Source organism: Stegastes partitus, unplaced genomic scaffold (assembly GCF_000690725.1).
Source record: "Stegastes partitus isolate 25-593 unplaced genomic scaffold, Stegastes_partitus-1.0.2 Scaffold1626, whole genome shotgun sequence".
Classification (NCBI taxonomy): domain Eukaryota; kingdom Metazoa; phylum Chordata; class Actinopteri; family Pomacentridae; genus Stegastes; species Stegastes partitus.
Genome location: NW_007579357.1, coordinates 57,637 through 84,199, shown reverse-complemented (window position 1 = coordinate 84,199; position 26,563 = coordinate 57,637). Strand labels below are relative to the sequence as shown.

The 26,563-nt window shown below is 43.2% G+C and overlaps 1 protein-coding gene across 2 annotated transcripts in view; it reads right to left on the bottom strand.

Annotated features, from left to right (window-relative positions):
• capn15 (calpain 15) overlaps positions 1–25,485 on the bottom strand; it is a 48,986-nt gene extending 23,501 nt beyond the window's left edge. Inside the window, exons 1-2 of one of the 2 annotated variants that reach the window (XM_008301073.1) lie at positions 25,237–25,485; positions 5,176–6,835 (exon numbers count right to left, since the gene is read on the bottom strand). In XM_008301073.1, the coding sequence (XP_008299295.1) occupies positions 5,176–6,813 (1,638 nt within the window). In that variant the 5' untranslated portion in view covers positions 6,814–6,835; positions 25,237–25,485. Of the gene's footprint in view, positions 1–5,175; positions 6,836–21,089; positions 23,340–25,236 lie in introns of those variants that run through there. The other variant, XM_008301072.1, reaches the window with a different exon arrangement.
• Positions 25,486–26,563: the final 1,078 nt, after the last annotated feature.

Genomic DNA, 26,563 nt, shown 5'->3' with positions numbered 1-26,563 from the left:
CCTGTCCTCACTGAGTGAACTTGGCACTGCCGTCTCTGATTCTATCCCTGGGAACGTGCCAGTACGCAAACCCAGGACTGCAATCAGCCAATTCAGCGCTGAGCTGGGAAAACCTGCTGCCTTCCCATCATCTCCCAGACTACACAGAACTGGCAGCCATGCAATTCCTTTTTTATTTTTTATTTTTTTTAAGATAGTAAGCTTGTAGCTAGATATCCACACGCTACACACAACCTATTGATCTCCTAAAATGTGGTGACAAGTAACTATAGAGCTAGAATTTCACAGTGCCACACTTATTAAAACCACAAACAAAAGCGTCCAAGAACAGCCTGGCACGTACAATCCTGTCACAGGCAGTGAAAACCTGTCTGACAGGCGCTCAGAACTTAGAACCCAACATGAAAACCTGAACCCCGGATAAAAACCGAGCGTGGCAAAAATTGAAGCGAAAAGTAGTATAAAGAGTGGTGAAAACAAGGGAGCTAAAACAAATCCGTCACTCTTTTGCCATGTAGCATATTTTCTGTTAGTCCCTCGGAGGGTGACATGGAGAGGGAACAGAGTAACCAGTCAAAGCCACGCTGTGTTTTACAGTTCACAAGTCGAGCTGATGGCTGTTTGTAGCATTTACCTGTTTGGCACAGTGAGTAAACGGACACGCTCTGGGGCATTGGCATCAAGCGCACGCCTCTCGCTCTCGAAACCAATCAAGGAGAGTTGAAAAGCAAAGGAGCAAGAGAGACAAACTGCGCTCAGGTGAAGAGAGAGTAATATTTCTTACGCTATAACTCCCGCTGCAGTTTGGGGCTTTATCAGCTGCTACAATGCGGAAACAAACTGTACAATAACTTATATTTCATCAGCGAGCGCCATCTGTTTAATCCGACAAGCCCAGAACGAAAATCATGCAGTCACTATTTTTGTGGTCGGACTGCCCACGCGTCTTGTTACAGGGTAAACCAAAAGCTTTTATCATTATTAAATTTTCCCCACTGGTGTTTTGACGCTTGCCAAAGTGTTAGTGCCTTGACAAGGATGGATTAGAAAGACTAGCACCTCTGGCTTACCAATTTACCTCCCTCCATCTCTTCGGCCCCTAAAACCGAGATGCAGCAGTTGATGCTGTTAGTGATTACATTCACTATAGGGAAGCAGATCATTTCTGCTCCTCTCCTCTCTAGCTGTGCCGCTAAAAATAGGCTAGCCCTGTGTTCACCTTAGCACGAACGCACACACTCAGTCAGCTACACGTTGACTGCTACGCTAGAGAATTGGGTGCAGTCGTGTGGAGAGGGTGGGATGGGGGTAGTAGGTGGCAAGGGGAAAGTATATTTTGAGGCATTAGTAGAGAGGAGGGAAAAGAGAAAAAAAAAACAGGATGAGCATGTGGGGATAGATTTGATGGAAGGAGACGGGATAAAAAAGGAGATGAAGAGGGGAGAGAACTTTGAAGAGCGCAGAGGGGAAGAGCTGGTGAGGCAGAGCTAAAATATTTGAGGAGCGAGGGAAAGATGATAAAAAAAGAAAGAGTAGCTTAAATGATGAACTTAAATTAGGAACAGAGGAGGCGAAGGTAGGGATGAGGGATCTCCGATATCCTTCCTTCCTACCGAGCCAACTTCCCTCCCACGCTCGCAGCACTGAGCCCTGTGACTTTCAAAGAAGCCATTAATAATGCATTCAAAAGCTCACTTCATGCTATTGTAAACATGGCATGATAGGTGCCATGCTGATGTAGTGAAGAGGGCACACACCCAGATAGATTCAGGGATTTTATAAGCCTGCTCTAAAATTACCTGAAACCAAACAGTTGTGAATTCTGCGATGCCCACATTTTTGTTTTTTTTCCTGAGGTTTAATTAGTGTAATCAGATTTGCATTCGCACAAATGGCTTGACTGAAACCTTCTGACAGACCTCGGTAGCATATCCATGACAACATAATACAGGCTTATCAAAGGTTCAGCGTTGCAGAGAGGAAGTGAGCTTGAAGCGCTGTGATACAAAGAAATAACATAAAGGTTGTCACAGCTTAACTGTAGTTGCTAGGGAAGACAAGTCTCTGCATCTCCAAACAGCCGTGACACTGATTCACACGGAGGTGACACGAAATACACAATTGGATACAACCTCTGCTTGATCTTTGAACATTAAAGGTGGAGCTTGAAATTCTGGAGGAAGACAACTGACATTTAGCAGGTTAGCATTTGAAGTAGCTGGTATGAGCCAGATTTATTGTTTACAGTTGCTGTTGTTTGTAACTCCTTTATAAAAAAAAAAAAAAGGGCTGTACACAACAACAACAACAACAACAACAACAACAACGGTTTTTCTTTTCTGCACACATAGCCAACAGAAAAAGAAGACAGTCACTGAATCTGACAAAAAGTGTATTGGTTATAATCGCTGACCTTTTAAAGAAACAGAGACAAAGTTGTTTTTTTTAAAAAACTATGACAAAACATAGTCGCTACTTTTCACAATGAAAACGCGGCTAAAAGTAAGTAAAAAGTGATATTTCAAGGTGAGAACTATGACAGAATGTCTTATGTTTTCCGTCAACAAACAAAAACTAAATAATGTTCAAGAACTAGGCAGTGTTTTCATGCAAAGTCTTGTGAGCTGAGTTTCCTCAACTGTCCATAATATCTCTTGTTCAGTAGATTTATTTATTTGAGCTGCTGTACTCCAGTATCTCCTTACATTTGTCTGTTACCTGAAGTTTTGGGTTCTTTAAAGAAACAGATTTCCGATTGAATCTCACCTATAATTCTCATGACAAGAAATGGAACCAAAGCAGCTGAAACAAACCACAAACGTTCTTACATTTGTAAAAAAGTAAACGGATGTTAATTTAGGGCTGCTAATGTAACACAGGTGTGCTTTACATCATGTTAGCCTTACTCTCAGTTGGACATTTTTCATAGAAACAATGAGTCAGTTCAGGGATTGATGATCCATCTAAGCCGTCCTAGATGTTCACCAAAGAAACACTGTTGGATAACTGTATTAATGTTATCTAACCACTTAGTTTTGTCTTCTCAAGTTAAACCCAGACGCTAAACAGGATTTCGATGAACAGCTGAGTGAATCATCCTCTGAATGAGTTGCTGCTCCTTAATGGTGACAACAGCTTGTGGCGGTAATGCTAATGCTAGGTGACCATGACGGTCAGAGAGAGAAAACATTTCTGCTCTGACAGTTAGAGTTTGGAAATGACAATGTTAACTGGATTTACTGAGGAGAGTCTGTATGTTGTATTATGGACACTGAGGCTTTTCCATTAACCTTGCGATAGACGAGAATAACCTCTGAAATACGGATGCATGATGATATCAGGGCATCATTGGTATCAGCAGATAAAATGAAACACGAGCATGAGCCCAAAATGAGCACGGACAGGCAGATAATGCCGAACGTGACAGAAATATTAGAGAAAAATAAATGTGCCATGTTTCACATGTAAGTTAATGTAGCTTTTTTTTTTTTTTTGGTAAATCTTGCCAAGGGAATTTGTACATGTGAAAAGCGCTGTATTTCATGCCTGCATCTGCCAGTGGCAATCACAGTAAGAGTAGGCATAATAATATGTTAATTCCACTACAGGACAGACTTGATGTTCTCTGCCATTAGGTGGACAAAATATGTGCATATATCAGTATTGGCAGTCAGCCAAAATGAGCTGGAAAATATCAGCATATTGGATCACGGTAAATAGTCTATATTGTGCATCTCTAGTCTTGCATAGCCATACCATTCTAGCTCCGAGACAGCATTGTGTAGAATAGCCTAACTGCACTTTATTATAATTCTGCTGTAGAAAAAAAAAACAAAGCTCCGGTTTCTTTGTATTTCTTTAAACCAATCACAGTCATCTTGGGCAGGGCTAAATACAGAGTACAGCAACAGCGTTCACTCAAAATAGTGAAAAGGAAAAATGTTTCGGTGGAACATTTGCATGCAGTGAGGCAAGCACCTATTACTTCCCTGAAAAAAACTAGGAGGGCTTCTTTATTTCCCCGTCCATAACTCTGACAAAACTTTAAAGTTTCATTGTGCTGCCTGAAATCAAACTACTAAAATCTGACTAAAACTAATACACACTTTCATCTAAATTTTTATCGCTGTCAAGTGCCAAAATTAGTACCGCTCTGGAGCAGGTAAGAATGCATCATTATTTTGTAGATGTTGTTATGACAACAACAATAGGCTTGCATAATTACATTTTTCTTCATTAAGAAAAACGAAACCCTCGATGATTAACTTTTCGTCATAGGATATTTATGCAACCTAATTCGAATGTTTCAGGGTGTATAAAATATAAAAGAAGAGTTGCTGTTTGTTCTGATCTTTTAATAAAGAAGAAAAATAAAAACAGGCATTACCTGTTAATGACTGGTTTGCTACTAAATTGTGAGATCTTCCAAAAGATCCGACTGAAACTCGCTGCCAGCGTTTTAAAAAAACTCAACAAAAAACTAGAGTGTAATCACAACAGATAATAAAACTGTCATCATTAGGATCTCCCAATATGAGAGTTACAATCCTAAATCAGAATTTCAGAATTTCATGACGTGACTCCACTCTGACTGAGGTCAGCTTGTAGTTTAGATATATAAATGACCCAATTCGTATCCGCAGCTCATTTATGTGACCAAAATTCACCCGCTGGTTGTTTAAAACTCAGCTAACGAAGCAAGTGCAAACAGAGGCAATAACAAAACCTATTAGCATTTCTCTGAAATTAGAGAGATTGAGAGAGTGGGAACAATGCCAGAGCCATAACAAAAAGAGGAATTACAATGAGGGAACTGTGCTCTGAAAGGAAATGTGCACCCTCTGACGCATTACACATTGAAATAAGCAGACTTCTCAAAGAAGTCAAGAGAGACTCACCAGCATGCAAAGATAAAATGAAAAAAAAAAAAACAACAGTGACACATGATTAACTCATAGCTGCTAGACAACAAATGACCAATGCCAGTTGTCTGTGGATGAAAACTTGAAACTTGGACAAGGTTTTACTTGTTCACCCTTTCAGAATCATGCAAATTTAACACACCGCATAGAAGATCTCACCACAGACGGCCCTGAGTCCTTATAATTTACTAATACCATACACAGTGACTACGTCTGTCTTGCATTTTCCAGAGACAACTCATGTTTCTCTTACCTCTCGGCAGAAGGTCACAATGTTCTCCCAAAGCTCCTTGGCCTCGCCCTCATCATTTCGTCGACGGGCCTCTACATGCATACTCTCCCTCCTCTTCAGAGGCTTAACCACTTTGCGAAGGGTGAGGTACTGTTGGGGCGTGTGGCATGCTGCACAGTTCTTGGCTTTGATGTCGTTGAGCAGCGTACATGCTGGGCAGCTCCACTGTCCTACCTTCTCCTGAAGGCTAGATGAGGAGGAGGAACCAGAAGAAGCAATAGCAGAAGAGGAGGGAGGATAGCCCCGGGCCTGTTTTCGTGTTTTATGACCTGAGGACGATGAAGAACATGAAGGTGTACAGGAGCACGATGCAGATCCAGACCCCAATGGGAGGCCACAGTGTGTACAGCAACGGGGCAGGGGCGCTTGCTGCTCCTGAAAGCCATGCAGTTTGGAAGAACCACATGCTGAGCACTTAGGTGCACCTGTAGGGTTGCGCAGGGTGCACTTGGAGCAGGCCCAGGTGCTAAAGTCTGGGCTAGAGGGGCTGGCTGGGGTAAATCGTACCGTCTCACAGCCTACAAGGTCGATGAGGTCAGCACCAACCCTTGATGATCGGCAGGCCTCGCACTTAGATGATCCACCAGGGTTGGGCAAAGAGCAGCTAGGGCACTTCCAGGTGGGGGCTGCTGAGGAAGCAACAGGGAGGTGGGGGTTCAGAGGGTGGTGCTGAGAGTCTTCTTCCTCCAGGATGCTGAGACGCTTGCTGGGGTACGAAGGCTCCTGGGGTTGGGCATGTTTGGGCTTGGCTGGCCGCTGCGGGCCGGGCTGGGGTGGCACGCTGGCCGTTGACGGTGAAGTGGGACTGGGAGTGTTAGTGCCTGGGTTTGGTGGGCGCCCTGGAGGGGGCACCTCTCTCCTGCTGCGTGGGACGGGATTGTTTTGGAGGGAGGAGAAAGCAGTAAAAGGGGAGGAGAGGGACTGTGAAGATGCATGGGGAGGTTGTTCTTGAGGATCACAGTGAGGGGATGGGGGAGAGTCATCTGTTAGGTCAATGAGTAGCGGGGCTGACCCAGTGTGAACAGGAAACCCCAGCACAGGCGTGCGCACCTCAGGCACCACCAGAGCCTCTGGGGGTATTTTAGGCAAAGACAGTTTTCTGGGCCCACCACAGGCGGAGCATGACAGTGCAACTGGGGTGTTGTGGAGTGTGCACCGAGGGCAAGCCCAGCCCGAGTGGTGCCCCTCCAGACCAACGACCTCTCCGTTGCTCTCAGACCGTCGCAGCACTTCCTCCTTAGCTGGATGCTGTCCATGGGGCTCAAGTAGAACTGTTGGGGTGATGGTAGGCGTTGGGGGTTCATTTGGAACAGGCGGGAGACCATTGGCAGTGGCCGCTATGGTGGTGGTAGGGGGTGTGTGAGTGGCAGGAGATGGACCAAAGCCACAGACGGAGCAGGCTCCAGATCCCTGGGGGTTGTTGAGCGTACATCGGGGACAGGCCCAACGATGCTCCTCGGTGCTGCTGAGCCGCAGGATCTGGTTAAGGTCAGGTTTCTGGCGCGGTGCCTCACAGATGGAACAGCGAGGTGCTGCACCGGCATTTAAGAAGGTGCAGCGTCCACATGACCACTCACTGCCTCGCACTGCTGCTGCCATGGAGCCAGGAGAGTGAGAGTGGCTGGAAAACAATAAACAATGAGTCAGAGCAAATTCAACAAACAAATCAGTCAGCTGTGTAGCTGTAAGTGCACAGCAAAAACAGATGCATATTAAGCATACCACTATACATTCACTTCAGCTATTTCAGTCGGTAATGTTCAGAGTAATGTTTAAACAGTGTGTCGGAGGAGCAAAGCAGGAAGAAAAGGGAAAAACGCAGAGAAAGACAGAATCAGACAGAGAGAGAAATAAGAAATTATGAAACCACATGATGAATATATGCTTTCAGTAAACTGAGGGTGATTATCTACAGGACGAGCGGACAGCAAAAACATCACTGAAGCCGCAAGAGGAGGAGAGACAGACTGAATTAGAAAAGAAAAATGGAGTGTGAGAGGGAAAGATTAGTCGGTGCAGGGGAAAAATCAAATCTCCCTCCTGGGGGCACTGAGGGCAGTAAATCCATACACAATGGCCACCTGATTAGAGCCAGGGAGACAGGACACAGAGAGGAGAGGAGAGGAGAGGAGAGGAGGCAGCTCCTTCCTCAGAATACTAGGCCAGCATTGCTTGACTCCTCCTGACTGACACTTATTAGAATGGAAAAACACACGGGATCTCTTCCACTTCATATTAGCACCTCTCTCCCTTCTCAGTGAATGTTAATGCAGGGTAGATGGGAGCAACTTAAGGTCATGTCAATCCCATACCCAAATGAATTTCACATGGATGCGTGTATTAATTCTGGCAGCTCTTATGACTTTGGCATATTTTAATGGCAAATCATTCACGCTATTAGAGTTAAAGCAATTGAAAGCCAAGTATTATAAACACATTCAACCAGACTCAAACAGTGTAAACAGTAAAGGAACAAATGTATTTATCTCGTCAGGCATCCTCAGTTGATTTTCCCCTCCTGCAAATAAAACTCTACAGCAGTCTGTTGTGGTGGATCGACTTGTATGTACAGTTCGTTCTGTGTGCCTGCAGTTCAGTCAATCCGACTTATTGATAGCGGGCATATTTGGGCCTTTCCAGGGAAAGCAGCACAGCTGGATACATCCGACTGTGCAATGGGAGTTTGGAGAGGGACAGCCCCGAGGGACGGACGTGTTTCTGTCTGGACAAACCCATAAATGTCAGTGTCACTCAGGCTGCTCATGTGTGAACACCATCATAGAGAAGGTAATGGAGGAGTTTGAGGGTACAGTGGTGGGTAAGGTGCTAAGAGCTGGGATACTGCAGCGCTTTTCACATTGATCCCAGAAGCACAGATGCCGACCACAAAATAACTTGAGCTTTGTGGATCTGGTCACATTTATTCGTTTATTATATTTTGGTTAGAAAACTAAGATCAAAGGCTGCTTTGACAAAGGCCTTCATGAGTAAGTCCCGGTTTGTGGCTATTTGTCAGATAGTCCCTGTGCAAACACACTCTACATCTATGTAAAACACACCCCGATAATCCTTTGCTGTTTTCACATTAGGGCATAGAGAAAAACAATCTTGCGGTCCATGTGACATTTTAATGCCAATGAAGTATAGGGTAACTGCTGGTTGGCCAGCCCGGGGTCCTGCTCTTCTCCACTGCAGCACCATGTGTCCTGGCTGGCTAACTGCCCTTAGTTCAACTCCATTAAACCCTTTCAAATCAGGCGGATCCTCAGAACCCAGGGGAGCCTCTTACAGACAACCTCTCGCTCCCAGCACACTGTCCTTTCCTCTCATCAACTCTCCTCCCAGTGGAAAATGACAGCAGGGAGGGATGTGAATGTGTCTCTTCGGTTGTCTTTGAGTGTGTGGGTCCTTGCCGCTAGGTTGTGTGCTTGTGTGCATGCGGGCTATATTTATCCACAGATATAGCATAGTCGCTTGTTTCATTGTGTACCTACATTTATGCAGTTCGTGCCCAAGGGGAGCTAAAGTATAGAGTTAGGAGTCCAGTGCTTTATGTCAGGAGCCATTAGCACCACATTCATTCTCCTGAGCTGAAGTCAGCACTCCAACATAAACCAGGGCCCCCCGTGTGAGGAGGAAACTCGGCCTTCCAATGATAACAATAAGCACAACAAGGCAAACACACATTTTGCAAAGAAAACCAAACAGTGAGAATTCAGTATTTAGTGGTTTGTTTTCCTTAATCTTTCATCCCCATGATACTATCTGCAATGTCCTCCTGCTAGCTGTGCAACATTAAACGACTCATATTATGCACATTTACAGGTCTAGAATTGCATTTTTTGGGGATACTAGAATATGGTTACATGCTTTAAGGATTTGCTCATTGTACATTGCTACAGCACCTCTTCTCACCGTCTGTCTGAAACACTCCTTTAACTTCTGTCTCTTCAACCGCAATGTCACGAATAATCCAGCCTGCTCTGACTAGTGAACTGGCCTGACGGAAGCAAGCTAATGTAACACCAGATCTCTAAATACAGGGGATGTACGTCTTGGAAAAGTGTACACAACTACAAAATATTGGAAGCTGCTCATTCTTTGTGTGGGGTGTACAAAACTAGCCAATAGGCAGGCATTATGCTAACATGTTAGGTAGTGATGTCAATACGTAACAGAAGAAAAGCCTGGACACCAAATGCGGCATTTTATGAAAGTACTACGCAGTGTTTTTGTGAGAGGAATAACTCTCTCTGGTGTGGACTTTTTGTAAGCTTGCAGACCTTTTACATGCACACAAAAGCTAAACAAGACACTACAGGAAGGAGAAAACCTTACAAGCACAATGTGAGCTCTTTAGCGTTCTTGGCCTTAAACTCAAGTATGAAAGGGCTCCTAATGCAGCATCAATCACAGAGTTAGACGATATTAAATCTGCCCCCAAATAACTTGTGATGTGTCCTGAGGCAACACATTCCCACACCCTCAGCAATTACCATAAGTTAAATGTGGTTGAATTAAGGGGCAGCCCCATGCTAGCTTTGATGGCACATGTTCACACCGTGTTTGGCTCTCCAAAGGCCTGCCTATCTGAGAGCCGCAAACAGCAATGACGACAACAACAAGTGTCAACACCTCGTGTTTGATGACAGATTCTACCCTGTGGCCATTTTCATAACTGTCAGGCCTCTTTCATCTCCAGCAAGAGAGCAAAGTCATGGTGTCAGCCACATGGAGACTTTGTCAAAGCAATTGATTTGCCTCTCGTTGGAGCACAGGGACTGCAAATTCATTACGTTTTCGTACGCTGCAGACGTTGTAAGAGCTTTTTATTAAATGATCAGCCTCAAGGAATTTTTTAATATCTAGTTTAATTATGTAATTATTATCTATTGTAAGCAGTACTCCTATAAAAAGCAACTAACACGTGTTAAACATCTACAGTCCTTAATTAAAAAGCATGCATTTGTATGCATCATGATTACACACATCTTTGTGTGTACTGTACATGCCTACAGCAGAGGATGAACAACTATAGCCTGTGATCCCTGGACCCTACTTAAAAGGATCCTTTGAGTGCACATGCTCCATTCACACACATGTACACACAGACACATGCACACACCTTTTGTCCTTGGCCCTGTGTTCAGTGGAGCTGCTCTAAAAGTGCCCACTTCAGCTCCTCAGTTCCTCAGTGTCGCAGACCTGGGCGGTAGCCAGTAGCTTACATTCAAGAGAGAGAGAGAGTAAAGGAGAACCCTCACCTCTAGGAAGCCTATCTTTTTGCAATGAGGTCCTCAATGCAGCCTGCTGCCCATAAAGTATCTACTCCTTCTCTAAATTCACTTAAGTAAAAGCATCAATGACCCTTGGCCATTTCTTCAATGCCTCACTGTGTGTAAGACAATCATAGAATTTCAGGAGACCACTACAAAGGCCTCTGAAACGCTCAGTGTAAACGAGCAAACCTGTAACACTGTGTAAAGAGGTAAATTAACTGCCACAGCTAAAATGCCTACAAGGAAGCCCTCAGGCTTTGGAGAAAGGGCTACTTATGAGAAGCACACAGAGTACAGATGTACACACTGTACAAAATTTTGAACATGAAGCAGGTCACTGAGGCTTTACCAAAAAAAAAAAAAAAAAGCCACAAAAGCACTGATGATACTGTGTAGGCCACCTATGGCCGGCTACTTGGATTCATTCTACAAACTGAACCCTGTTGAGAGATCAAGTGAGCCAAATCTCTCCAGTTTCTCTCTGCCTCACTGTGAGACATTTGGCCTTTGTGCGACAGTCATTAGCACTGCCTTTCCAAGGTTGGCCCTGAGCCCAGGGCCTGAGGGGAAAGTGTGGTGCCCACTTTGGCCTGTGGGGGCAGAGTGCTTCTGCTTTACTCAGTCAACTCCAGGAAGAAGCGAAGAAACTGGATGTTTCCAGGAACCAGGATAGTAATAGTGACTGTAGCAGACAATCTATTTCCTTGATGACTGATGGCAAATAAAGATAAACTGCTTTAACTTCTTTCTCAGTAGGTTATATAATAATTGAATTGTTATATTATCATCAAATGACATTTTTGGTTTCATTCTAATTTAAAAATATGACTCAAATGGCAAACTCTTTATTCCTCATCAGCGATTCAGACATTTAACTTGCTGTCTGAATTAATCCTGACATTAGACTCAGCTAAAATATGAAAAAGAGTCAGTCAGCACTTCAGAGATATTATATGACAGATGGGCTGTCAGTCAGTGTACAGCAGCTCTCTATGACAGTTTATTTCATGGCTGGCTGTGCTGTAAAAATTTTGCAAAACACAAGGTTTCTAAAAGCTCAAACAAGAAACACTAGCGACTACACAGAATCCCTCGATGTCTACATACTCTGTGTTCTTGTAGGCCACTGGACTGCCAGCTGATAACGTTGCTCTTACATTTCTTATCATGTGTATGCACATGTATCTAAGAGAAACATATTGTGTCAACTCTCTGTTGTGAAAACATGCTTGGGAGACAAAAACGGGCTTCAGCTTGTACACATTATATTTCGAGTGTGTACCTTGTACTGAGAGCCACAGCCAGTGTATGTGTACAATTGAAAGTATTTTCATATTAAATTCGACTTGGGTAAATAGTTCAGTTTGTGGATGTGGTGAAGCGAAGTTGCCTCAGTGGGGGATGCTTCTAGTAAATAATGTAGTCAATCCATACAGTGCTGGGTCAAGTCTGTCTGCACAACCTACAGCCTCTCTGACAGGGTCAATTGTAGCTACTGATTAGACTTTTGCTTGCCGTCTGCAGAGGAACACTGGAAGAAAAACGGTTTTCTGCTGAATGTGAAGACGGAAATTGGAAAGCATTCAAAACCTTGCATGTTTACTTCATCACATTTGAATAAAAACAAACAAACATCTGAAATCGTACACACCAGCGAACCTACAACCCTGACTCTGCCAGCACTGAGCTCATCCTGCTGAACCAATCGGCAGCTTCACATAACAACACACATCACAGGGTTCTACTGCTTATATTAAAAGGGCAGAGGGACGATTGTTAGGATGTGATAATACAAAGGCCGATACAAATGAGTTCCCCACGCAGCACATGATGAAACAGCAATATAATTAACATGCAGATAAAAAATAAATGGCATACGCGTGTTTATTACATTTGAAAAATGGGCGACGTAATGGGTGTTGAGCAGTAGAATGACATGCTCGTGCCATCTAGAAATGCTAATTTCAATTATTTTAGCATAATATATAGACTACAGCTGTGTGTGTGGGTACATAAACACAGCTGTCTGTGTGATATGTTGTAAAGAATTAAACTGCTTTGTCTATGTCGCAATTGGGTCTACACACTGTAGCGCAATTCTTTTGTTTTAAAAAATGTAAACACGACATTATACAAATATAAAAATTAATATTTCACGAATTGGTCGAAAAGTGGGCTACAGTTAGCTGAACACATTCCAGTTATCAGAGCCCAGCATCTCTATGGCTAATTATAGCCGTTTTAATATTTATATCATGTTTTTGAATTATGCACCTCCAGACAGCTATAGATGTGTGCAATACAAAAATGTTTTAACGAAAAAGTATACACTTAGATATTTGTTTGTGATGTGTAAATTAACCAAAGCAGAAAACATGTTCTCTATTTAGATATTTAGAGCTACATGACAGCCATGACATAGCTCCAACATTGAAACCGGGTCTAGTGCTCAGCAGGCTATATCTTAATTCAATAAATTATGCTCCTGTCAGTCGTGTCAGCTGTTACTACAATTACCTTTTACAGTGATACAGCTAAAATCCCCATAGGAAAGAATAGTTCAATCTAATCTTATTATGTGATGATGTATTTTAGGAGGGGGACATCTGATGATCCTAAATCGTGGACAATCTTAATTTGGCGTATGATCTGCTTTTCTGCTTGAGCAAAATCCTGATTGGCTGTGACACAATTAGGATGACGCTCATTGGACGCATTGAGAACGGTGGATGAAGAACATCAACGAGCCGACCGACGTTCTGAAACAAGTGTTGGAAATTCTGCTCATCACAGCTCGTGTAGACTGTGAATGTAGAGAGTTAGTGTTTCCGCTGGTTGTTAATTAAGCCAATTAAACGAGCTCTGTCTCTGGTGCTGTGTTGTTATTCCATTATAAAAACATTAAGAGTAATATTTTGAAGAAAAAAAAGTCCAACTTCTCCGAGCCCAAGTCTTCATTGTGAATACTTTCTGTCTTCTTTTCCGCGAATAAACTGATTATCTTTGGGTTGTGGACAAAACAAGACATTTGAGGACGTCATCTTGGGCTTTGGGAAACACTGAGACATTTTTCACCACATTCTGAAATTTTATAGACCAAACAACAAATCAATTAATCGAGAAAAAATGTAAACAGTGAAAAAATTAGTTAGCTGCAGCCCTGAGAAAAATGCAAGTGTTAAATATTTGAGCTATTTCCTGATTTACAGTGTTGAATTCAGCTGCTTTCCCTTCACACGGTGGTAAATTTGACAACTAATTTAGCTTGATGTACAGTACATGTATTCTATGCTGTCGTTCTTGCTAAGGCTGTCATTGTTCCAACATGTGATTTATTAATGTATGACAGTACAGTGCCAGAGTTATTATGATGCAAATTCTCAAGCTCTCAGGTTCCCTTTCTTATTGTTTTAATGTCAGAAACTAAAACTACTATGGCTCTGTGCCACAAACAACCCTCTGGAATCATGTTTACGTCCCCTTTCTCCTGAGGAAAGAAGTTGAACCTCGTTTGGGGAGTCTGTGCTCTCTGATAGGAGCTCTGTAGCGATCAATACCCATTATCCCACAAGTCTTGTTAGGTAAAAACTCAACAAGCGGCAAAGCAGCAGAGATACAAATCACCACATGCAGTCAGAACTTCAGAATAAATTCTAAGCAAAAGCATGATGCAGAGTTGTGAATTGGGTCTTAAGCCTTGAGTTGAATTGACAGGCTTTTCATGCAGGCAGCCATATGCACAACCAATAACGAGTTCAACTAAATCCGTGGGGAGAACCGTGACTTGTGGTTCATATTGCAATCTTTTGGCTGATGTATTTGTTGCAAACTTCACCTCTGTTAAAGTAAAAGACGTAACTTTAATATCAACAACTGTGCTACATCAGTTATCAGGGATTACTAATAAGCCATATGAGGCCGGCTGACTCTACATAGCCGGAATGTGTTGAACTCACTTTGCGAGAGAGGCACCACATGTTGCCCCACGACACAAACACTCGGAAATAAAGTGAGCCACTCTAGTGATAAATATTGAGAGGCGCAGTTTGTGTGAATCCAGCGAGAGAAGCGGAGACACGCTGTAGATACTTTGGCTTATAAAATGTTTATGCTACAGAAACGCCTTGGCTTTTGTGCACTTGATGATGAACCTGTTCAATAGCTGCAACTCAACAAGCGACAGGAATACAGGAGGGTGATTTTCATAACTACAAGCTGCGAGGGCATTACCCAGGGTTTTCACAGCGCTGGCGTTACTGCCTGTGCTTTTTGTAATTTTTACATCTTCCATGCGAACCCCACTGGCAGACAGAACGATGATGCCAACTGAATGGTAATTTTTGTTTAACAGCGCAGAGCTTTTATTTAAAAAAAAGAGAGAGAGAGAGACTTATCGGTGGCCAATGGGCCCCTGGATCAGACGAGCTGTAAAAAGGATAATGAATGTTGAAACATTCTGCTGCATCTGAACACACCCAGAAAACTCCAGTGACAGGGATTAGATCAGCACTTTTACACCATCTTTACCACACTTTAGAAAACCGACAGAGAATATATTTTACGCCTTTAATAATAAATGCAGTCTGTCTGCAACGGTCTCAGTGGCAGAAACTTTTGTTTTTCATTTCAATGAGGGATTTTTCTTGCTTACAAGATCAAGAACAAACTTTTTACTTAAAAATAATTTCCTATACCGAGCATTCCTCGTTGTCCTTCACAGGAGCTGAGTCAGGGTCAGACACTTGAGTATTAACTGTATGAGCATCTTTCTGCTTGACAGGTAGTGGCATAAATATAACTCATTAATCAGCCTTGACAGGTTTAAAATTGATTTGTTACAACTAACATTGTGGACCTGAGCCACTGACCCTCTGCTGCTTATCGAAGGACAGTATCTAGAGCCTAGAATTTAGCAGCAGAGAAAGAGTTTCTTCTCAGACACACTGAAACGCAAGAGATTAGTGACAGTGAAGAGTTAGTCACAGGGGACAACATGAAGATAATTGGGGAAGTTTTAACAGTGACAGTGAGCATGACACTTTTTAATGAGAAGACCGAGTTTTTAGACAGAATATTAAGAGAGAAAATGTTAGAGTGTTGACTCAGAAACTGTGGGTAATGACATCCTTTGTTGACATGTCTCAAACACCGTGTTAGTATAATACTAAACTGGTTTGAATCCTGTCTTAACAGAGGAAATTCTTAGGGGCAATAGGTCAATTTTTTCTTTCTTCCCCTGCCACCTATTGCGTCCATTCTACTCTGCCTGCATATTCCTTCTTGGAAACATCATTAGCAAGTATAGCCTCTTCTGTCATTTCTATGCTGATGATGCACTGCTGTACCTTCCACTAAAATCTATACTGTGTTAATGACATTAAAACCTTGATGACAAACAGTTTTCTTCAGCTAAACAGCAAGGCTACACAATTAACAGAAGGTTAATCTCAAGCACAATTTTGACTTCTGGCAATCAAATGACCATGAAGGACATTAGCATTTAAAATGCATGTTCTGTTCATAGAAAACTCTGCTGTCTATCAAATCAAGCGCTTAATAAACTCACGATAAACCTGTTTAACCAACTGGAAAACACAACAAACTGCCTGAAGATTAATGCATAAAGGCAAAGAAGAATAAAGTTGCTAAAGTAAACTGACTGAATTTCCCCTTTGTCCAGCATTAACTATGCTAATAGCAACGCTTTGCAGCTAATCACCATATATTGCAAAAGTAAAAGCAGTGCTCTGTTGTTCACTTTCTGTATATTTTCATTTATATTTTGCTTCTATGAGATGCATTATTACTTTGATGCAAGCACATTAGCACTACATGAAAGTCAAAGCAGTGCTCTATGTAAATATGAACGTGCAAAAGAACTCAATGAATCATCTTGATAAACAATTTTGATCAAAGTAATATTGATTATCATTTTACCCATAGTTGTGCAGCCTTACTAAACACTAACAAATAATGTAGTTATGTATCTTTGGTCCTTCAAATCCAGACGTTATCTAGTTAAGAAGCTAAGTCACCTCAGCCCATATGTGAAGCCTTATGCAAAAAGAAATTGGTGCTATGTTTGATTCTAAGCTCTACCTTGACCAAAAAAAAGCATGTTTGTTGTTAGAAATAGTCACTGTCAAGCCTCTCCTGTCTTTGCATGATATAGAAAAAGCAATTTGTGCCTGCATTACATCACAACTGGACTACTGCAATTCTCTGTACTTAGGTGCTCCCCAGTTTTCATTAACTCGCCTGCACATGGTCCAAAACGCAGCTGCAAGGAACTTGAATAGAACTGATAAGAGTGAGCACATCACCCCAGTCCTAGCCTCTCTTCATCGGCTCCCCGTTCATTTTAGAATTCAATTTAAGACCTTGGTGATTGCTTTCAAGGTTCTTAATGGCCAGCACACATCTTATATCGCACATCTTATTCACTGGCACTCTGCTCCTGGGTCTTTTAGATCTGACAACAAATCTCTCTTGTATGTCCCATGGCCACGACTAAGACTAAGAGGTGACAGAGCCTGTGCAGTTGCCGCTCTATGACTGTGGAACCAGTTGCTGTTAGATATTTGATGTGCTCTCTCCGTCTCTCTTTTTAAACCCAGGCTAAAGACACGCTGTTACTCACTGGCACTCATCCTTCAATCTGTTGCCATGTCTATAATTCTGTATTTGCCCAAGGAAATGTGTCTTTGTGTCTTTTACTTTTTACTTTATATTTTATTTATTTATTTCTTCTTTTTGTATGACACTTTGGCCAGCTTAAGCTGTTTCGCAATCTGCTCTAGAAATAAACTTTACTTACTTACTTAGCAGACAAAAGCTCCTTTGAAAAAGTACCCTTAGGCCGAAACATTCCTCCAGTAAACACGGCTGAGGCTGAATACTAACAGCAACTTTTTAAAACTGAACAAATATTGTTGTGTTATGAGAATGGAACATTACAGGGAGAAAATGATGCTGCAGAAACAAGGGTTATGCTGTGTAAATGTTCACCACATTGCCAGTAACGTCATGAATGAGAATATCTGGGCCTCGTTATACTTTATAGTCACACCAAATTGAAGACAGTTTGTTCCTGCTGCCATAAGCCCTACCCTGATGACCAATTGCCTCATGACCAACACCTCATAAGCTAGAAAAAGATAAGCTACCACCTATCAATTGCTTCTCCTGAGTTAGAGACTGAAGATCCTAAGAAAGCAAATGCTGGTCAAGAAGGGGGGAAAAGCAACAGAAACAATAACAGCAGCTTCTGACCTCTAGTTGTGCCCTCAGTGAATATTTCACGACCAGTGCTCATTTTTGACGAGTGAATCTGTCAGCAGTGGAGACAGTTTCAGACATTTGAATCTTTAAACAGAGGAAACTGTCTGACTGGGTTTCAGCAGACATCAGTTGCATGGAGCAAAGCGAGAGCAAGCAGGAAGCTGGCAGGAAGCTCCAAAATCTGGGAGGAAGAAGAGGAAGAGATGGCAGGGGCATCGCACGGCTGCCGCTGTGCTAATCTGAAGTTCCTGCGGGTACCCAGACCTGGAGGGCAGGAGCACTGCTGACACAGTGCTGCCTTCAGCCAGAGGGGAACTTCTCAAACAGACTTCCTGTTACCAAGACACAAATTTAACCCTCGAAGGCAGGCCAGTATGCTTGTAAGAAAGAAAAGCATGTTCTATCTCTCTGGCTACGATCTCACTTTACTAAACACCTACATGAGTCATTAGAAGCTTATACGGTATCTTACAGAGGTGCACAGTTTTCTTCCTATGTGTGAGGCTGCCAGGTTACCATGTGTGGTCTTATCTGGGGCCCAATGCAATTAGGTTACTGAACATATGCTACAGATTTCCATGGCAACAAGAGCGGGGAAATCTGGAATCATGTCAGCTGAAGTGCCAACAGGCTATTTTTTTTTTCCAGCATCAATGCTCTGTTTTCCAAAGAAAGTCACACTGTGAGACAAAGCCTGCATGCCAAATCTAGTCTGGAGGTTTGGGGACTGTCCTGACGTGGCCCTGTCTTCAGACGGCCAATAGCAGGGGAGGACATGCTGAAATAATTCAGACATAAACACGGCCAGTGATCATGGCTGTTGAGCCCAAGTGGACCCGTTTTAATCCAATTAAAGGGAGGAGAGCCAGTGGAATGGAGCTGCGATAAACGCCATCATCCATCATGCTGGGACAGTAGAGGCACTGGGATCGACTCTGCAGAGAGCAGACACAGACTTTAAGGCCTCAGGACTCCCAAGGCCATGTGCAACACAACACACCAGCAGTATGTCGCGGAAATAAAATGAAGCACAGCCGTACTGCTCATTTAACAATATTAGCATTGTGATAAGCCTGTGTTGTGCTGCCGGTAAATAAAAGAGATACTACAGTTAGGAAACATTGCAACTGCACGTCTGTTGCACATCTGTGTCTGATGAGTGGGCTGTTATCATGAGGGAACCTTCACAGTTGAGGTAGTGAGTCAGGGCAGACACAAACACTTCCCGAATTCTATGGGTCGCTGAAAACAAATTGAAACAACCCAAGGACGAGTCTGTTCATGCAGTCTCTAAGGTAAAAAAAAAAAAAAAAAAAAAACAAGGCAAAGAGAATGTTTTATAGGACAATAAAGAATAAACGGCTGAAGTTAAGCTGGCCTCATAGTGTTCTGTTGTTTCTATATTTCATGCTCTGTCACAGCTCAGCAAAGCTTGCCTAACGTTGTTAGGCTCACACAGCAGTGTGTATATGTGCATAAGACTGTGAGCGAATGTGTGTGTGTGAGTGAGGGTGAGTGGGGGTAGATGAGAGGGCATGTTCCAAGTGCCACTGCAGTCTTTTTAAAACATCTATTGTCAGAATATGTGTGTGTGTGTCCCTCTGTACCTTCAGGGAATTGACAGAAATGGACTTTAATGCATATCTATGTGTTCATGAGCTCAGCTGACTGAGGGTGTAGTCTATCTGCTGACAAAGGCACAGGCTTGTTGCTACACAGACGCACAAAAGCAACAGAAGACTATGCTGAATAAAAATGAGTTGAGTGTATGATGCAAAACTACACGAAGAGCAGACCTACACTCGAGTTTCATTCATGGAGTAAGCTATGGGTGATGGAACTGTGTTTAAGCCTGGGCTAAAACCAGCCCTCTATATTTTAAAACTCTTAGAAGAATAAGCAATGGAAGCCATGACAGCTTTAACTGTTAAATGTAGAGCAACTGCAAGGAAAGCATTGACAGCAGTGGGCAGGAATCAAGAAAGATGAAAGCCCAACTGGAGACTGATGCTGAATAAATAATGACATCCATTGTGGGGAAATGTGATCGGGCTCTCTGAAAATCAATAACTAACAACCAGACCATGATGCCCTGAGTGACTCAGCAACAACTTCAATACACTACAGGCGGTCGATATCAACTGCCTGTTCTCGTTCTGGGAGACATGACCCAAAAAGCTGAAGGAAAACTGGAAACACTTCTAAACAAGTTTCTGTGAGGGCGGTTGAGAAGATCATCTTTTGGAAGAAAGTCAGTCAAAACTGCTGGATGAGCTGCACATTTAAAGCTTCTTACAAACTACCGCTTTTCACTATGTTGACAGTGATTCAGAAGGCGATGACTGGAACAATGGATTATTGCAGCAAATCTTTCTTGTAAATACAGTAACTGTATATATCTTTTTCATGCCAATACTGAGAACCACAGTCAATATGAATAGCGCATCTCTTCCACAAATAGTTTGTTATGCGACCTTGCTCAATTACACAGCTGCTGCCAGTTCAATAAAAAGTTTGTTCTTGCTAAAACTCCTAATAGGGGTTTATTCTGAAGACTCCCAACAACTTTAGAAAGAAACTAAAGAGCCTCGAGCCACAGAAGGGGTTATTTTATGGGTTAACAAAACATCAGTGTCACGAACAGTACGTGTGTTTATTTCTTTCGTATTTATTTCTTATTAAGATGCACTCATGTCCACTAAAACCAAATAAAAATCAAAGCTTGTCTCAAAGCCTGATAAAAATCACGACAGCAAAACTCATATTCTAATTACCCTTGGGCTAGTTTTCACTGGGTTCACTGGGGTCGGGTCGGTCTATCCGTCCAGGCAATCCACTCAGCACTGAGTTGGTAAAAAACTGTAGCACATACTGTACAGCTGAGCAAGGAAGAGGTGGGATTTTGCTTTACAAATCCGGCTTAGCCAGATTTTGGGTGCATCATAGGAAAACATCAAAATGCAGGCTTTGATTAGATAAGCTTTGATGAAACAGTGGATTTGATCCATTGCCGTGAGGTTATTGAATCCTCAGTAAGCATTTGTAAAAGACTGTGAAAGAGAAAATAGTATGTTACTAAAATGAACAGCGCACCTGAACACTGTCGCTTTTACAACAAAATGTCCATGTCACCCACATGCTGAGGAAAACACCGGCCTCGGAATAATGCCTGTTTGTGTGCTTACGCTCACCGCTTTTAAATGACAGCAGTCCCATGTAATACAACCCCTGCCGTGACTTCGCCAGTAACTGGCCAAGTGCATTCAGCTGAGAGATGTGTTGGCACCTGGCTGCTCAGACAGTGCTGGCTCTTACCTGCGCTCTCGATGAGGCAGTGGGTGCTGCTGCTGCCGGGTGATGAAGGTGGTGCCCCACACCGGGCTGCTGTGGCTGTTCCTGAGCCAGCCCACAGGGGGTGACGATGGGTAGGGGGTGCTGCGAAAGCCATGATCCGACTCAGTTTCTGCAGTGAGAGACGAGGCCGAGCTCCCCATCACCACGGAGAGAGGAAGTTAGTCTCTGAATGCTCTCTGATAGGGGGATCTGTTTTTCCTTTAAAAGCTGACCACAGATCCACTGCTGTTCCCAGTTATACGCACTGAAATTCTCTGCTTAGCAGAAATGCAGCTGTTTGGTCCACACCAACAACTCTTATCTTGTGTTCCTCTTTGCTGTAAGCTTCCTGTTGACAACGTTCTGCTTCAAAATCATACTCTGAGTGTGCTTGAGTAAAAACAACAAAACACAGCAACAGGGAATCAGAGATAAGTGTACTCAGAAACTGAGTGCAACTTGCAGGTGAGCAAGTATGCAGATCAGGGTGGATAGGGTGCCATGGGGCGCTGATTCCTACGGAGCTGTTGGTCTCAGAGAGGAGAAAACACAATTTTCTCAAAGACTTGTAATTCTCCCTCTTGTAGACTTCAGGCTTGTAACACTCTGCACCGCGTCTTCCATCATGCCACTCATAATTCCTTGTGCATTCCTTCTGACACATCTCCCCAGCCTGTTCAGTCTCATGTCTGGTTCCTCCTCCTTTTGCACATGCTCAGAAGATCAGCAAAAGCAGGAAAAGTTGTTCGCAGAAATGTGTTCACCGTCTTTCAACATTACAGCAGGCAAACCGTACACCTTGTACCCATCCTGCACGGCACAAAAACATCACGGTCCATAGATGGTTGAGTAATCGTAGCGCAGATCTCGCTGGAGTACAAGTCACACAAAATATATCCACAGAGTTATTTACAACAAGGGCACTGGAAGAAATCAATGCATTGCATTACATGGGAGTGGTGTTGGCAAAACTACAAGTATGCTAATATCCAAGTCTCCCCTTTCAGACATTCAGTCTGACTAACAGCTGCTGTGGAGGTTTACCAGTAAAACACCCCAGCTGCAAGTGTCCCACTGGATACAACTTCATGTCTTAGTAAGGAGCTGTTTCAGAGATTAGATCACCTCTGGTATTTACAGAAATTGGGATTTCCACATGAAAACGAAGAACTCACATGACACAGGAACGTGTTTACTGGTGGAGCTTTAAGGGTTCTTTAAAACTCCAGCGGTATCCGGAGCAGGGAAATGTTTACAACACATCACAGCTTCAAGATCTGGGTAATATCCAACAAAATACCCGAGAGGAATGTTCTGTTTCAGGCTGCGCTGCTCTGCCAACGCAAGGACGGGCAGATGATCCTCGTTTCCGCTGTCTGAGAGACACAGCTTAATTTCTGTCTGATCCCACCGCCGAGGCCGGCCAGTCTAGTTCATCAACTTGCGCTTGGATTTATGTGGACTTGCCAGCCTGTCACAGCAAGTCTGCACAGGCGGAGCGGCTGAGGGAAACAAGTATCCTCACGGCGAGGCTGTCAGGGAGGAGAAACTGTATTCGCATGCGTTTGGACGAGTATCGATAGTTTGTACAAGCCCGAGGCACAAGTCCAAGCGCTGCGATGTTTCCTGGTTCGCTTTAGCTTTGATATGCATCTAGTATTAGCTGATTAGAGAACCCCCCACTGATGGATCACATGCGCTTGGATCCGCGGTGTTTAGCTTTCCAGGTTCACTGAATGTTACATGATAATTAATCTCTGATAGCGCATACGGGCTCTCAATTTAGCCTATTAACAGCAGTGCCAAAGCGTTACTTGTTTGGAGAAGGTGATCTGTGCCCGTTTCCACACAAGCGGTACAGAGGCCACGGAGTGTTTGTGCAGGAGGCGATTCACGGGCAGCCGAGGAGGTTTTCATCCAAGAAAGCACTCATTCGCGAATTTCACCACCATCCGCCGGGTCCATTCCTGTTCATCTCATATTCCCAGCGTTTGGGATGAGCCGTGTTGTCTTAGATTAGGAGACATCCTCGCTCCGGTCGCTCCGCTGTCGCCTTGGATGTGAGGCTGCTCATAGTGTAAAGCTGCTCCGTCCCGTAAAGCCCGTTCATCTGGAGGGGTCTGCTGTGTCCCCGTTGCTGTTCTTATTCTCCCAGTCTTCTCCTTACGTATTTTTTTCCCATCTTTTGATTCTCCCTCACTGATAGCCTGAGCGCAGTGGACGAGGATGCAACCTCCTCCAGCGGATTACTGGAGTGTCAGCAGAGCGCAGGCGCACTGGCCCGGGCGAGCAGAGAAAAGCTGGAAGGCTGCGTTCAAGAGATTTACATAAACCTCAATAGGGTCCGGGCTGTAGAGGTCTCAAATGTGAATAGGATCCCGGAGTAAAGGCTAGCGATGGATGTCAGAAGCAGCCCATGCACTATGACGCTGCTTCATATAAGAAGACAAATTCTAGGCAATAAAAAGAGTCTATTTTTTTCAGTGTTTGCCTATTGGTGCTTTTAGAGACTCTTCACTGGTCACTGCCAGAGGAGGTAGTGAAGGGTTAAGTAGAAGACAGTGGTGACTGCAACACTCATCATTGCTCAACTGTCCCTGCACATTACTGAGATAAGCCTTCAAACTTTCCTCTCTTCCACTTCATGTAACTTTGCTGACCTCATTCCTGATCTCTTATTCCTTCTCTGAATTCACTGTTCACAAGCAAAACAAGACACACAGGCAGAACCGGAGCATGCAAAGTCTTAAGTCATTTGTGTTTCTATGCATCTTTTGTTGCACCGAAGGCGGTGGGTTAACCATTAGCGAATGCAGCTGAAGCAGACTGGGTGTTATTTGTCTGGGCTTCTGCTAAATAGGTTTACAGTGGCTGCAAGGGTGTGATCTTCATGCTCCGAGCATGACTACTTTCCGCTGAATGTGTTACGACTGAAACTAAACTGGTTTGTCTGGTAAACAATTCCAGAGAACAATACAGGCCACAGCACGTAACAAGGACGCTGATGACTTAAGTCTGATATAATGTTGCTTTATTAAAGCGGTCAAGGCTACTTGCCCTACATTCAACGCTGTTTTAGTTCCTAAATTTCATTATATGTCATGTCAGTTTCCCAGTTATGTTTAGGTGGTTTCACTTCAGTCTAATCATGTAACAGATATTCACAAAACACAGTCACAGTTACCGTAAATGCAGAAGAAACTGAATTTAAAAGCAGCTTGCAGACCTGATAGCAAAAAGTTCGCTAATGTGCATAGAAAGAGAGAGAGAGCAAAGTCAAGGGACTGCAGCCCTTTGTTAGGGGTGCACCTGTCCAAGAACCACCTGTCCCTCTCCAAGTCAGCACCCAGAGATACAGCAGCTGACACAGTCAGTGCCAGAGAGAGAGATTGGATTTCATTTCTATTCTCCAGGGACACAGTGGAGGAAGAAGGGAAAGGGAGGATGTGAGCTGATTTCACGCTACATTGTAAGTTGTCATTGCTACACAACCCCAAATGTCCTGACTGTCACAAACTATTTTTTTGTTCTTCCCCAGTGGACACGCTCAAAGCAAAACACAAATGACTACACTGCCCCACTGTAAGTTAAGCTCACAACCAAATAATGGTAAGACATCAGCATAGATAGGTAGTCTATATTGGTCTTTATTTAGAAGTTGGTACGACAGCCAAACCTTTAAATGGATGTACCAAGTTCAGGCCTCAGGTCACATGATCAGTGCCTCTACTATGTCTGGATTCAGGTTTATCTCCCTGAACTTGCCATATGACCCCCCCAAAACCCCCCTAAACAGACAGGTTGAAGAAGACTTTCCATGTTTTGACTGTGATATCCTGCTCTGTGCCCTCAACTCTACAGCCGTGGTGTGAAATCACAGTTAAATATACGAGGCACTGTCACATAATCAATCTATTTGTGGACAAACTGTAAGCCTGTGAGTCCTGTCACGAACACAAACAGTAGCTACACGGCGGCCAGATGAGAACTCTGAACAATCCCATTGAGACGAGGACGCCGGGAACCTTGTAAACAAAGACACTCTTATTCAGTCATTTGGTCGACATTATCGACACGGCCGGGCAGCCACGTACTTGGCCAAGTCCATTCACAAACTGCTTATTCTTACCTCAAGTCAGCTGAAGGGGAATTATTCCTGTTTTTCAGTCGTCTGTGCGTTAACTTTTCACAGCCATGGAAACGCTAAGTTCTCCCCGGGTTGTACTTTTGGTCACCCTAAACCTTTCCGGGCTTTAGCTTCGCGCTCTCCGTTGCCGCCGCATACTCCGGACGTCGGTGTCAAACGCGTCTAAGTCCGGCTTATTTTCACTCCGTCAGGTATTAACGATACTGATGCGACCGCGGAGGTTTACCTCAAACAGCCCAGGAAGGAAGGGGAATCTCTAAGGAGCAAACAGACAGCGCACGTACGACGAATACGTACTAGCATTGATCTACTAGCTGCCACCGCAAGTAAAGCTACGTACTAAGCGTTGGAGAATGCCGGAATCGAAAACTACATTTCCCATGAGCCACTCTGACATTTCAACAAGGATATCCGGGTATCATTGGCGTCACCTTTGACAAACATAAATAACCAATACATAACTAGGTAAACACATACATTTGTAGCGAACTGCAGGATATTGTATTTTGTTTCATTTTCTTAACAAAAATGGTTAAAACTTCCGTATTATGGTCACATTTAAATCTCTCAGAGTAGGTTTCACTTCGACCCACAGCTCAGTGTCAGATAGTGACACTCTAGTGACATCTAGTGACATGAAATACGAAATTTGAAGTGACTGATTTGAACCAGCAGCGTGTGGGACCAAGTGCAATGAAACAGATCACTTTGTGTAAAATGTTCACTTCACTTACATACTTAGGCAGTAGAGTAAATAAAGAACGTAAAACTACTTCATTAGTAAAAGTTCTGCATGTAAATCTTGATCTAAAAAAATTATGAAAATGTAAGTAAAAGAACTGATTAGGTTCCTGTAACTGATATATGATTAAATATGACATTATAGACTCTTAATACTGAAACATCAGTCTATCAGCAGCATGTTGTAGCTAGTTTCAACTACTTTATACACAATTTTATAACCAGGATCACAATGTAAATCATAAGTTAATTAATGAGAGTAAAAAAACAAAAGCAGTTTTGATACACAAATCTGTTTTAAGTTTTTCTTTACCCTTTGATTTTTGGTGAGATATTGGATCATTTAAATAAGTATTGATGTACAGCAAGACAAGATAAAGCTTTATTAATCCCGAAGGAAACTCTTGTGCAAAAATATTGCTCAATAAACAAAATTACACAACATCACAATAATTGCAATGCCCAGTAGAAAAGCAATAAGATATAAGCAGAACACAATACGGACTGGGGACCTGTCTAGGGTGTATCCTGCCTTCGCCCTGAGTCAGCTGGGATAGACTCCGGCCCC